Below are 13,665 nucleotides of genomic sequence, written 5' to 3' on the forward strand. Positions count from 1 at the left end.
CTATAGCATTAAGAACAAAGGCCCAGTTTTAGTTTTGCACATTTCCCTGCAGTTGGTATTGAGGCGCTAGTTGTTTCACATTACGTTCGGTGAAACCATTGCTGGTTCCATCCTGGGTTCTGTCCTCCATGCAGAAATCTGCATGGGGATGGAAAACCAAATTCACAGGGGCAGGAGAAGTCTATATAACAACAAAGCTAGCCGTTCACAGATGGAGACTAAAATAAGATACTTTATTAATAATTATTACAATTCTGGGCTGGCAGACAAACAAACAATAACAACAAGAAAAAACTACTGAACTGTGCTGGGATTACAGCCTTTAGGCCTCCTTCCCACGAACGGATTTCCGCTGCGTAATTCGCGGCGAAAATCCGCTGCGTTGCACGCAGCTATTAGGTTCTATTGAACCTAATAGCTCCATGCTCACGATGCGTAATTCCACCGCGGAATTACGCACCGCGATTTCTCCCGTCCTCACCCGCAGCATGCTCTATTTTCTGCGGGTGAGGACGGGCTGTACGCACTGACGGCTTCCATTGCAGTCAATGGAAGCCGTCCATTCACGCTATCTCCCGCTGTAACCAGCGGGAGATAGCGTGAAAAAACGCTTTCCCGCCCACCGCCGAGCGTCATATGACGCCAAATGACGCGGTCCGGCCGCGTCACGTGACACGGCTGGTGACGCGAGAGCGGTGGGCGGTGACGAGCGGTGACGAGCGGTGACGCGGCGGTGGTGGGCGGGGAAGCGATTTCACGCTATCTCCCGCAGGTAAGTATAGGGGCTCTGGGGGGCGCCGTGACGGGCTTCACAGCGGAATATTACGCTGCGGAGCCCGTCACGCTCGTGGGAAGGAGGCCTTAGTATATAAGGGGACAATCAATGTATAGTGTCCCAAAATAGTGTAATAAAGCGTGACACCGCAATGGTTACAGCACCTTCACATTTGGTGGTCCAGTGTGTTATAACAAACAGGGATATACTTATACGTATTACCCATTGGACGATGTCTGCAAGAGATTCTAGCAGACTAGGCTTTGCCTACAGCGGGATCTATTTAAGCATATTAGCCGTTACGTGATGTCCCCAAAATACTCTTGCATAAGTTATGCAGACTAAACTTTGTCATATGAGGATACGATAGATATCCCTTCACGGCTCTGATCCAAACTAATAAAAGAGGATGTCAGATGAATGTCGTTAGCGTCGACTCAATATTTTTATAATGAGGCAATCGTTTTTTAATGTAAAATGGAAAACTGTCTTCTCCCCCTGCGTGGGGTCTTGGCGGCAGAGTGTTGCCATCTTACTAGATAAATCTCAATAAATTCTTTTGAAACATAAGAAAGAATATTTTTGCAACAGAAATCGTGTGGAATTCCATGCTTAACACCTCACTGACGCCCCATACATCTTTTGACAGCGGTCATTAACAGGCTTTATTCTGATGCGCCGTCAAAAGAAGCCATCAGGAGCCTGGCACGGGTCTTCCATGCCAGGGAGTGTGACTCTCTGCTGTTAGTGGGTGCCACGCTGTTATCCAAAAGAGGGGACTGAAGAAACCACGGATCCCGCTGTTTAACTCCTTACACCTCTGGGTCAGCTTCATAGGCTTCTCTAAAACATTGCTATACTGAAGTATAGTATTGTATTAGAATGATAAAATATTGTGATATTAAAGTCCTCCTGTGGAACGAAAATAAAAATTTTAGGTATAAAAAAAAAATAATTAAAAAAAGCCCACCTTTCCTCCTATTTATGTAAAAAAAAAAGTAAAGATCACACGTGGTATCGCTGCTCTCAGAATGACGCAGAGGAAAAAGTTACTGCATTCTTTAACCCGCACATTGCACGTCATAAAAATGCGAAATACATGGTGAAAATAGCTAATTTTGCCTCCCTCACAGTATCGTAGTTTGCAAGGCCAAATAAAAAGACGTCCATCCAGTTCAACCAATTATTTTACAGAAAATGGAACAGAAAGTGATCTAGGCGTTGTATGGATCATCAAATGGTACCATTAAAAAGCACTGCTCGTCCCGCAAAGAAGAAAATAACGTTTTCACAGCACCGTTGATAAAAAATAAAAATGTAAGGGGTCTTTGAATGCAGCAATAATCCCCCCCCAAAAAAAATATATATAAAATTGCGGTAATAAAAAAGAAACCCTGTATCAATTTGATATTCCCATAATCCTACCGACCTGTAGGATGAATTTAACATATTATTTATACTGCGCAGTGAACGCCGTTAAAAATAAACATGCCAGAAGTGCGGATTTTGTTGGTTTCGCCTCTAGAGAAAAAAAATAGAATACAAAGCAATCAAAGTGTTAATTTTTATCCAATATTTGGAAACCTATAAGACTACCGGTAGATCTTATCCTGCAAAAAACAAGCCCCTAGTCCGGCTTCAGACGGGCAAGAATATCGTGCTAGATTTGTTCGTTGTGAGACACACGAATATGAACCTCATTAATTTGACCGACACGTCGTATATTTGGTGTTCTCTCAACGCATCTCCCATTGTGTTCTAATGGAGCCGGCAGCAGCATCGCGCCGTGTTCTAGGAGCACGCAGTGCGATGCCAGGTTTCCCCATTGAAAACCATGGGGAAACTCTGCGATCCTCCGCTATGGCCGTTAGCCTCGGCAGAGAGTCGCCACTACGACGAAGTGATGCGAGGCGGTTCTGACATAAAAGTACCTCGCATCCATGGGGAATTCACATGTTGGTGAATCATTCACAACCTGATATCGCGCTCGCCTGTGTGAAGTTAGCCTTATAGAGCTTCATTGATGTAAAAATGTTATCGCTCTTGGAATACCGCGACACAAAAGCAAATCTTTTTATAAAAAGGTGTTTTTGTATACAAAAATTGCAAAACATAATAAAAGCTGTATAAACTCATAAAAATGAAATCCAAAAAAACAAATTACTTTTTTTTTCCCATTCCCCCTAAAAAAACAATAATGATTATACTGTACATTTTATATGTACCCAAAAATGAGGCCATTAAAAAATACAACTTGCCCTGCAAAAAAAACAACCCCTCATATGGCTGTTTAATGGAAAAAATACAAAGCGATGCCTCTGGCGATATGACAATGGGAAAAAATAAAAAAAATTGTTATTAAGGTGCAAGCAGGTTGAAGTGATGGGATTGGTTGTTTTGTCTTCATTCGTCTTCATTGGTTGTTTTGTCTTCGTCTTCATTGGTTGTTTTGTTTTCATTCGTCATCTTTGGTTGTTTTGTCTTCATTCGTCTTCATTGGTTGTTTTGTCTTCATTTGTCTTCATTGGTTGTTTTGTCTTCATTCGTCTTCATTGGTTGTTTTGTCTTCCTGCATTCTCCCCCGCTCCTTCACTACTTCTTCACATATCTTTATAGGTTTGGAATGCAAATTTGTGCTGTTTGCCAGGGTGATCCGCATGAGCCGGTGTGCCTTCCCTGTGACCACATTTACTGCAGGTCTTGTTTGAGTGAGTGTTTAAAGACTGGCAATAAGAAGTGTCCCTTGTGTGCGGCAGCCATACCCGACACCTTCACCCTCGAGGTCTCCAGAGAAGTCAGGTAACTGTGTGCTCCATTCATTGGTGAAGTCAACGCTTACTACAAAATGTCATTTACAATCTAGAACTGAAGTATGTGAAAAGTTGGGTCCATTTACTTTTATCGCACAGATTGTCACTCATCCCCTCTATTGTGGCACGTTCTTATAATACCGGTATCAGCGGCCTCTGAGCTGAAATCTCCCAGAATGCCCTGTTTGTTCAGCTTCTGCACATCATTTACACTTGTGATTTGCTTTCTGGGGACTCTTCACTGCTTTGATGCATGGCAGCTTGGTTGATCTTTTACAAATAAACATTCATATACTTGCACTTTCCCTTGCAGACTGTTTATGGCTATCTTAACCCTTTAATGGCTCCTTCACATGGGCATACTGTTATTTTCTGTGCGTAACACGCAGTGAATGGAGGCAATGAAAGTTGCAATACGCAGCCCCGCATTGCACAGAGCGGGGAATTGAAACAAAAAAAGGTCACACTGCATGTCCGTGACATCAGGATCCCGGGCATCCGCAGTGCCTATCGCAGCCCATACGCGATCTCTCTCGGCTTTTTGCCTCAAAGTGAAAGGTCTGCGATGAGTGTAACGCTGTGAGACTCAATTAAAGGGGCTGCAGCACTCTTCTGAGCACTGTGGCTGCTTTACTTTTTTTTACTATTTATGACCTATCCTAAGGACAGATCATCAATAGCGGATCGATGAGGATACGCCACTCGGGATGCCTGCAGATTTTTTAGCCCCCTGTCAGTGCAGTGCGGCTTGATGTCTGCATTGGTGGTCAGGGTCGGCAGGTCATAATTAGTGAAAAGTGGCAAATCCCCTTTAAATGTTTACATCCTGAGAATAGGCCATCAATATCTAAAACCTACATATCCAAGACAGTCTTGCAATAAATATGGATTATTGTAGCAACAGAAGACTAGCCAATATTACAATGTTAGATAATTACTATAAAATCAAATTTCTGATGTATAAAAATGATTGTTTGGTAACTTTTCTGTATTTTTTGAAGGGATTCCATTGAGAAAAATATTCAGTTTCGGAAACGATGTAATGGATTCTTTGTTGATATTATATGTACAATGTGCTTCAAAGACAATGCTCCCCCGGACGGGGAGGTCATCAGGCATCTTCTGTCTTTACTCTTTGGTAATATAGGTAAGTGTTTTTCTTTTTCCTGTCTGTATCATTTGGGGACCCAGCTTTGACCGCAGGTATACCTACTGCCACTAGGAGGCAGGTACTAAACAGAAAAAAGCGTTAGCTCCACCTACTAGCTATATTACCCATGCAGACACCAAGCTGGTCGGTTTTATCTTGGTGTTCGTAGGAGGCTGACATCTTCACTTTCTGGTTTTCAAGTACTGTTTGATTCAGGAAATAGAGGGACGCAGGACTTTCCCTGTTACCCTGCAATGAAGGGCGAACAGAACAGAAATAACCGTCCTGTTGTCTGCCCTGACCTCAGAAGAAAAGGAAGCAAGTTCAAGCATTGTTCCAGCCATAGTGCCCCCCCACCTCCTTCCCTGCTTGTTTTTACCTGAGCACGCCCTTCCTCGCTAATAACAGGTGATAGTCAGAGGAGGAACACTATAGACTCTGCTGGATCTCTGGACACCGAAGTTCATTGAGAGGGGTATTTTGTGTACTACAGTGCCTGCAGGGGTATTATAGCTAGTGGGAGGAGCTAACCCTTTTTCTGTTTAGTGTCCGCCTCCTAGTGGCAGTGCCTATAACTACGGTCAAAGCTTTTTACCCCAATGAATGAGACAAGAAAAATTTTACAGTGAGTACAACATTCTTGTTTTGTTTTTGGCTCTCATTAATGCAGAATGTGATATTTTTTTTCTGCTATAACAAAAAACATTTTTGCCTTTTCAGAGCTCGGTCAATATACAAGATCTCTGTCCCCTTTTGAGGACGCAGTTGACAAAACCCCAGTTCTTCGCTCGGTCATACTGAAGTTGCTTTTGAAATACAGGTAAATAATGCAGTAAATGTTGAATTCTCATTTTTATTTAAGGGAATTTTACCCAATCATTGGGCCGTTTTGAAGGTGTCGCTGATCACCCAACAAGCATGCTCCCGTTCATTTGGGCGATTGCCTCTTTTATTCCACACACAAAATCATTTTGTGCAGCACAACTCTCTTAGTGAACAGCACATGGGCAGCTGACAGTGATGAAACTCTGTGGGGGCAAACCCTGGCATGGCCGATGGTTCGTCCCCTTAAAGAGTGTGATCTGGTGCATGTAACGTTCCAGTAGGTGAGCGCCAATCTCATCGTTTTCACTAGAAAAAAATTAGATGGTGTAAAAGGACCTTTGGTCATCACACAATTTGTTGAGTGTCATGTGTCTTCTATATATTCTAGGTCTCCAAACTCTCTATTTCAGTTTTACAGATATAATACGGTATGCCGAAGAGTATTTCAGCAAGGTGGAGAGAAACAACCTTCTTACTGTGCTGGACAACACAGAAGTCTACCTGCTGTTTGTAAACTGTCTTGAGGTAAGCTACATATGGCAGACTGAGTTGTGGGGTTGGTGATGGAAGTGTCAGTCCCTCTTAAAAACTACTTAGATGCCAGAGCTGCAATTTATCATGGAATTTGGGGGCTTAAGATGAGATCCTGGTCTTTCAGCAGAGTGTAAGCTATACAGCGGAAACCCCCTGCATATGGGAAAGATATCGGGCAAGGACTAAAGAGGCTAAGGGCCCTGGTACACGGGATGACTTTTTGGGTGCAGATGCCCGACAGGTCATCTCAGCAATGATCATTCCTGTTCTTTTATGCAGGTACAAGCATTGCTGACTGAATGGAGGCGGAGTGGACCAGGGATCGTTCCGGCCCTCCTGTCTCCATTCACAGTAAACAGGATACGGGACTTTGAACGATTTATCGGCCCATGTATACGGGCCCTAAGAATCCCCGTACACATGGGCTGACGACTGTCTAATATGTATGGGGTTGGCTCCATTTTCTCCTCACTGATGGTATTGGGAGAACGAAGGATCAGGGACACTGAATTTCAACACCCAATCCTTTTGTTCCTGGGAGATCCACAGGTGTCTGCCTGTAACTTACCTCCATAAACACACAGACTTTCGGCCAACTCGAATATTTTTGTCTCTGGGGAAAACTGCTCCTTCTGACAGTTGTTAAGTGTGTATGGGCAGCTTAAAGACTCTAAGGTTTTTATGCATTTTGATCTTTTATGATCATTTTACCATCAATTATTAAAATAATTGACTGTTGATATAATTCATGCACGGCCTCCTTGAAATGACACATTCAGATCTACCTTCATATAGTGAATGAAGCAAATCGCTGATTGTTTTATTATTTAGTCCTTTTATTGCTTCTATAATGTAGGACTCCTTGTTTGAGAAAGCACAAAGAATCCAATGTGCCCCTCTTAACAAAGAGAAGTACCTTAAGGAGGAAGGCTCTTTCCTGGAACAACACGCTCGGGGCAGAAAAACAGAAGCGCAGACGGTGCAGTTCCTTCAGGATGTGGCAAGAGTTCGGCTGGCACTAAACACAGCAGCAGAAATGTTCTCTGTCAAAGGTAAATAGTAAATGTGAATGTGTAGATGTGAAGCCATGTATAAACGGAATGCTCGCAGCTCCTGAGCGGCGGGCGGCCTTCCCTCTTCTCTCCTGCACTTTCTTATCAGCCCATTTACGACCAAAACAAAGATAAACTTTGAGAGCAACTTCTACTGCGACTGAACAAATATCGTTCAGAAAATGGTTACGTTGAAACGCAGCCAACGACGAACGACAGTCATGCGCCTCTCAAATGTCAATTTCAGTTGACATACAAAATCAGCGCCGGCTCGTGCACGTGTCGTGCAGTTTAACCCCTTAGTTACCAAGCTTCTTTACGCCTTAATAACCAACTTATTTTTCTTTTTTTTTTTTATTAGCGCAATCCCAGAGCCGTAACTTAATCAAGCCCATATGAAGGCTTGATTTTTGTGAGATGGAACAATACCTCCGCAGTGCCACCTATTGGAAGGCAGCATTCTATTATTCCATCTCCCTTATTTGCATATTACCCAGAGGAGCATGAATGGCCTTTTGCGTTTCCTCAGAAACCGTCTAGGTGCTCTCCTTAAGGTGAAAAGATTGGGGGATGGGGGAATTCTGCCTTTTGTTTTTTTCTTTTAGGTTCTTTTTTACGGCATTCATTGTGCCAAAAAAAATTATATGACAACATTATTTTCCAGGTCATCTTGATTTCTGCAATAACAAGCCTATACAGTTTTGTGGGTTTTTCTTATTTTTTTTTTTGGTTTTGCCATTTCTGTACACAAAAATAAAATGTTTTAAGATTTACTTTTGTGTTGCTGCATTACGAGAGGCGTAGACTTTTTATACTTTTATATTGACTGAGCTCTAGAAGGGCTTGTATTTTGCAGGATGAACTCTAGTCTTCATTTATCCAATTTTTGGAAACCTATAACCTTTTTTTTTTTTTTTTTTTTGAAGCAAGACTAACAAAATCTGTAATTCTAGCATGTTTTTTTTTCATTTTTATTTTTAACAGTGTTCACTGTGCACCATAAATGGTATGTTAAATAAATTCTTCTGGCCAGTACAATTATGTCAATACCAAATTGATATATAGGGTTTTGGGGGGGTTTTTGCAACTTTTTTACCCTTTATTTTTTTATAATGTGTATTTTGTTTATTGCTGCTTTCAAAGACCCCTAACATTAATCTTTTTTGCCAACGATGCTGTGGAAGTGTTTTGTTTTGCAGGATGAGTTGTACCATGAGTTGATCCATGCCGTGTTTTGGTCACTTTCTATTCCGTTCTCAGGGTACCCATGTTCACATCTGGTGGAATGTGTAAAAATTGCTTGTTTCTAGCAAACTACTAATGCTTTCTATAATGGGGTTTGCTGTAATGACCTCTTACGGTGTCCGGAGATTGCTTTAGTTTCTATTATTCCTGGGTTCCTTTCATCTCTGAAGAACGGGTCTTTTACATTTTTTTCTTCAAGTGACTCGCCTGGTCATCTCATGTCATTGGAAATCCTTCCTAGTTCGTAGTCTATAGGAGTGTCAACCTTTCCTGAGATTCATAGATTAGAAGAATTTATAGCTCAAAAACACTGACAAATTTCTACAGCTCTCGTCCCCCTGGATAATGTTTCAGGATATTCTGGAACTTGGCTATGTGGTCTGTGATTCATGTTTAGGTGCAGTTTCATCACCGCCTTCCTTCCTTTCTTCTCTTCCCTTCCCTTCCAGTCCCTTCCTTTCCCTTTTTGTTTTCTCCGCTCCCTCTTTTCTAACATAGTAAATATGTTGTCCAGTCTGGTTGAGTTTTTCATGGTTGACGGGTCCGATTTTACAATCTATCAAGTGCAAATCAATATTGTTACTTTTGTCTGTTATGGTTTATTGTCTCTTCTTAATAAAAGTGATTAAACCACAAAAATCAAACTACGATCTGCTTGTTTAAGCAGACAGTCATTCATCCATGAACGGCTGCCTGTTTACTCTGAATGGAGGCGGGCGGCCGGAAGAGATCTCTGGCCGCTCCACCACTATTCACTGAATGTTATATCCTTTGTGAAAGCGCAGGAGAGACAATCGCTGGAATGACTATCACTGGAATTGTCCTATGTGAAAGGATCCTTAGACTGCAGTGTCTATATACAGTGATATGTAGAAACTGCAGAAGACAAACGGTGTAAAACTTTTAATTGAACCGTATTGCAAAAACACCCAGAGCTGCAAATAGAAATGCTTCTTGAAAAGGAAAGGATTTGTGTTCAGCGTCTTGCATTACACTTTTTTACACCTCTGTTCATGCAGAATGATTAGTTTGGCTGCTTTATGTCCCAGTCATGTGTTGTCAGACTGTTGTACAGATTACACTCTTTTGGATGTTGATTCTATTTCCTTGACAATAACTTAATATGATTTGATTCAGTGGTCCCCAATGAGAATTACTTGGAGTGTGTGAAGAAGTTATGCTCCTCTTCTGGCAATGACTGGTATAGAATTTATTTAATTCGAAAACTGGCAAATCTGGATGGTATAGACGCTGTTCAGAGGCATTTTAAAGATCCTAAATTTGGTTGGCTTTTCCCTAAAGTAATGCTACAGAACAAGGTAAATCTACTTATCGATTTCATGTCTTTCTCTCTTTCTGAATCACTGTCCCTTTGCCAATAATAGCCACTTCAGTTAAACGTTGTTTCCTCTGGGTACAATTTGCATACATGGCAGATACATACTTACCAATGCATTCGGTCCGCTACGCCAACATGACCTGCACCGTAACTGGCTGCATCCTCCAGCGGACCCGAAGTCCCTTTCTCCGTTCCTTCCTATGAGACTGACTTTGTGGCTGTCTTAGAAATGAATAGAATAAGACAACTTCTGGTCCACAGAGCAAGGACCAGTTGAATCCTGGGAATGAAAAACCAAACTTTCTCATGGGGGGAGATCCTGTGGATAAGGTTTAACTTTCAATTTTGGGAATGGGGTTGTCAAGGAATTTAAAAAATAGCCACTGTCCGTGTAGTCTGTGAGAAACCCGTCCTAGAATATCACTAGGATGGGTTGATGGCAGCTCTAAACTCGGAGGCTGTTGATGGGGAGGAGGAATGGACTTGTCTTTAGGCCTGACAGGAACAGTGTGGTGTCGGGCTGCACCCACACCCATGTGTCCACCATGAGCTGCAATAAACCCTTCCTAGTTACATTCTAGCTTTCTCACAGGCTACAGGGACAGAGGTAATTTTCTTTTAATTCCTGCACAACGCCTTTGATGCCCAAAAGGGCCATGTGCTTAAGAAGTTAAATGGAACCTGTCACCCTAAATCACTAAACCCTGTCATGTGCAGGTTGTAGTCCTTACTATTCATCGCATATGAAGGACAGTACCTCTGTAATTAGAAGGATTTCACCCTACTCTATGTAAAAGCCTGAGATCTGTCCATTGGGATCATAGTTATGAGGTTCTGATTCAACCTCACCTCCGGGTCCCACCTGGTTCCTTAAGGTGGTAAAGGCTTCAGGACACAATCTCTATTTGCCCTGTCTATAATCCGGTACCAAGAATTTCCAGAATATTCACTTGTATACGCATAAATCCCACACATGACTCTCTCTGATGGTTTTATTGCAGGAAGCTCAAACAAGTCAAATCGATCAGTTCCTGGTGTGTGGCAACAGCTACAAAGTTCTCCGAGATGGTATTGGTAGAGCAATGATAGAGGGCAAGGAAGAACAGTTTGTAAAAGCCTTAAAGGTAACCAAAAACTGCACCATGTACACTATTTATAAACTTAAGTATAGACCTTTTCTAAAATACTTCTTTTTTTTGTTCTCATTAGATTAAAAAGGTTTTCAAAAGCCCCATCTACATGGGATGAATGTCGGGCAAACAATGCCAATGACACTTGTCCCTGTGTGTACTCTCTCCCGTGCTGGTGCACAGGAGCAAGTATCGCTGGCTCTCTGACAGAGTGGCCAGCAGGGGGTCGGGGTGGCAGCAGATTTCTCTCTTCGCTCTCCCCCACCCTTCTACATTCACTTTAGCAGCGGCTGTTCAGTACTGAACAGCTGCTGTTTACACTCATTGTTCAGGATTTTATGCAGCTTAAATGATGGACGAGGAGCTGATCGTTCAGTGTAAAAAGCAGCCACTCAGTACTGAATGACCACTGTTAAAGTGAATGGAGAGGGGCGGGGGAGAGCGGGAAAGGAAATCTCCAGTCTCCCCACTGCGAGCCAATGATACTCGCTCCTGTGCAACAGCACAGAAGCGAGTACATGTGGGAACGAGTATCGGGCATGATTTGCTAGATAGTCATCCTGTGTAAATGGGACTTTACTGTACAAAATTGCAGGCCTGTCCTTAGGATAGACCTTCAATATCAGGTCAGCGATGGACCACTTCATTGTTTGCTTTTGGTAGCGGCTGTGCCTGTTGTTGTGCCAGTGCTGCTCTGAGCAAGAGTACCAGACACAGCCGCTAACAGTACAGAGCTGGTAAATAATGAAGAGGATCAGCATATGAGTACAGAACCATCTAGAACATGGTTGTGAAAAGCATTATTGTAGTTCCTTTTACTTTGCCTTCTAAATGTAAAAAAAAAAGTCTCAAGAAGCAAAGTTCCTAGAAGTTTCTTTGTGTTAAAGGTAACCTGTCATTTTCTTTGAGCCCCACAAACTATATTATGGGGCTCAAAGGTGATGGAACGGTGAGTCCACGGTGCTGCGTTTTATACTCGCCGGGCGCCCCATTCCTCCGCTATGTCCCCGCTAAGTTGCCACGCACACAGCATGACTCTTTTCAGCTAGCTTTGTGTGGGCACTCCATTCATCTTTATGGGAGAGGGCACGCAGATAACCGACTGAAGAGTCACTCTGTGTGCGCATGGCGAATAAACAGGGGCACAGCGCTAATGAGCATGAAAGACCGCTTCCCGTTCCATTGCCTTGGAGCCCCATAACATAGTATATAGGCTCAAAGATTATGACAGATTTGCTTTAATGGATGGAAAGGAATGTTCACAGACTAAAGGCGATCTGGGACTTCAGTGTCTATGTGTGTGGTAGCGCAGCATTTTAGGATGGTTTCATAAAAGAATGAGGGCTGTCACGTTGATAAGTTAACTAAAAGTTAAGCTGTTTACACATAAATCATAAAATGTGATCTTCATTGTTAACTTTCACTAATCTAAGACCGCAGCATTGCCAGAAAGTAATCATCTTCTTCTTTTCTAAGGAGTGTAACATTCCCAACCATGAACTGGTTGTCTACATACTTCTTGCTATATTCCGTGAAGTAACTTTATATTATGGAGTCCAAAATAATCCAGATCATCAGACAGCGCCTGTAAGTGTTTCACTAATGTTGTTGGAGGGGTTTTCCAGGACTAGAGTATTAACCCCTTAACGTCATGTGACGTAAGGTTACATCATGACAGCGGGGTACTTAATACAACCTTACGTCATGTGGATAGCTCGAGATCAGAAGAGATCCTGTGAGTGTTACTGACAGTCGGCCTCCCGCTCCAACAGCGGATGTGCATAAGGACAGCGACCCCACTGTTAACCCCTTACATGCCACAATCTATGTAGATCGTGGCATCTAAAGGGCTCACAGAGAGAGCGTGCTCTTTTTGTAATGTCATTGGACCCCCGCGATATAATTGCGGAGGGCCGACGAGTTGCAATGGCAACAGCATGCCAGCTGCAGGGGTCCTGCTTTGCCATTGCTTATAAACGTTAAGTGATAAGACTTTATCATAGCGATCATAAAAGCTATGGCTCAGGTTCCCTACAGGGATATTAAAAGTGTAAAGAAATGTTAAAAAAACAACCCCCCCACTTTTTTGTGCCTTTTTCCCTATTAGTATAAAAAAAATTAAAATCCCACATATTTGGTATCGTCGTATCTGTAACGACTCGATCAATAAATTGAACATACTTTTTATCCTGCACGGCAAAAAGCGTAAAAAAAAACCCCTAAAAAATGGAGGCAAAATGCTTTTCTTATTTGTTTTGCTGCCTAAAAAACACAATAAAAGTGATCAAAAAAGCCTTATGTACCCCAAAATTGTACCAAAAAAAACTTAAGCTTGTCACACAAAAAAACAAGTTGTCACGGAGCTGCGTTCGTGGAAAAATAAAAAAGCTATAGGACTTTGAATGTAGCAATTTAGCAAAAAAAAAATTCCCCAAAAATGTTATTGTGGAAAAACCTAAACAAAAATAAGAATTTTGGCATTGTTGTAATTGTACCGACCCGCAGAAAAAAAATATATTGTGTAATCTATGCAGCATGATTAATGCTGTAAAAAAAAAAAACTAATAAAAAAACAATGGCGGAATTGATGTTTTCTTTGCCTAATATCATTAAAAAAATCAATAAAAGTTTTACAATATAGCCTATGTACCCAGAAATGGCACCAATAGAAACTACAGTTCGCCACACAAAAAACAAGCCCTTATACGGCCACGTCTATGGAAAAATAAAGTTATGGCTTTTGAAAAGTGGAGATGAAAATCCCTCCCCAAATCATTGCGTCCTTATGCCCTAAATAGGCCGTGT

At 42.0% G+C, this 13,665-nt stretch overlaps 1 protein-coding gene across 1 annotated transcript in view; it reads left to right on the top strand.

Moving 5' to 3' along the window:
* LOC136611106 (E3 ubiquitin-protein ligase RNF213-like) overlaps positions 1-13,665 on the top strand; it is a 142,123-nt gene that overhangs the window by 95,379 nt on the left and 33,079 nt on the right. The window contains exons 34-41 of the mRNA XM_066590379.1: positions 3,392-3,574; positions 4,587-4,732; positions 5,456-5,555; positions 5,971-6,085; positions 6,951-7,146; positions 9,529-9,710; positions 10,732-10,854; positions 12,337-12,447. Of these exons, the coding sequence (XP_066446476.1) occupies positions 3,392-3,574; positions 4,587-4,732; positions 5,456-5,555; positions 5,971-6,085; positions 6,951-7,146; positions 9,529-9,710; positions 10,732-10,854; positions 12,337-12,447 (1,156 nt within the window). The remainder of the gene's footprint in view (positions 1-3,391; positions 3,575-4,586; positions 4,733-5,455; positions 5,556-5,970; positions 6,086-6,950; positions 7,147-9,528; positions 9,711-10,731; positions 10,855-12,336; positions 12,448-13,665) is intronic.

Source organism: Eleutherodactylus coqui, chromosome 2 (assembly GCF_035609145.1).
Source record: "Eleutherodactylus coqui strain aEleCoq1 chromosome 2, aEleCoq1.hap1, whole genome shotgun sequence".
NCBI classification, from domain to species: domain Eukaryota; kingdom Metazoa; phylum Chordata; class Amphibia; order Anura; family Eleutherodactylidae; genus Eleutherodactylus; species Eleutherodactylus coqui.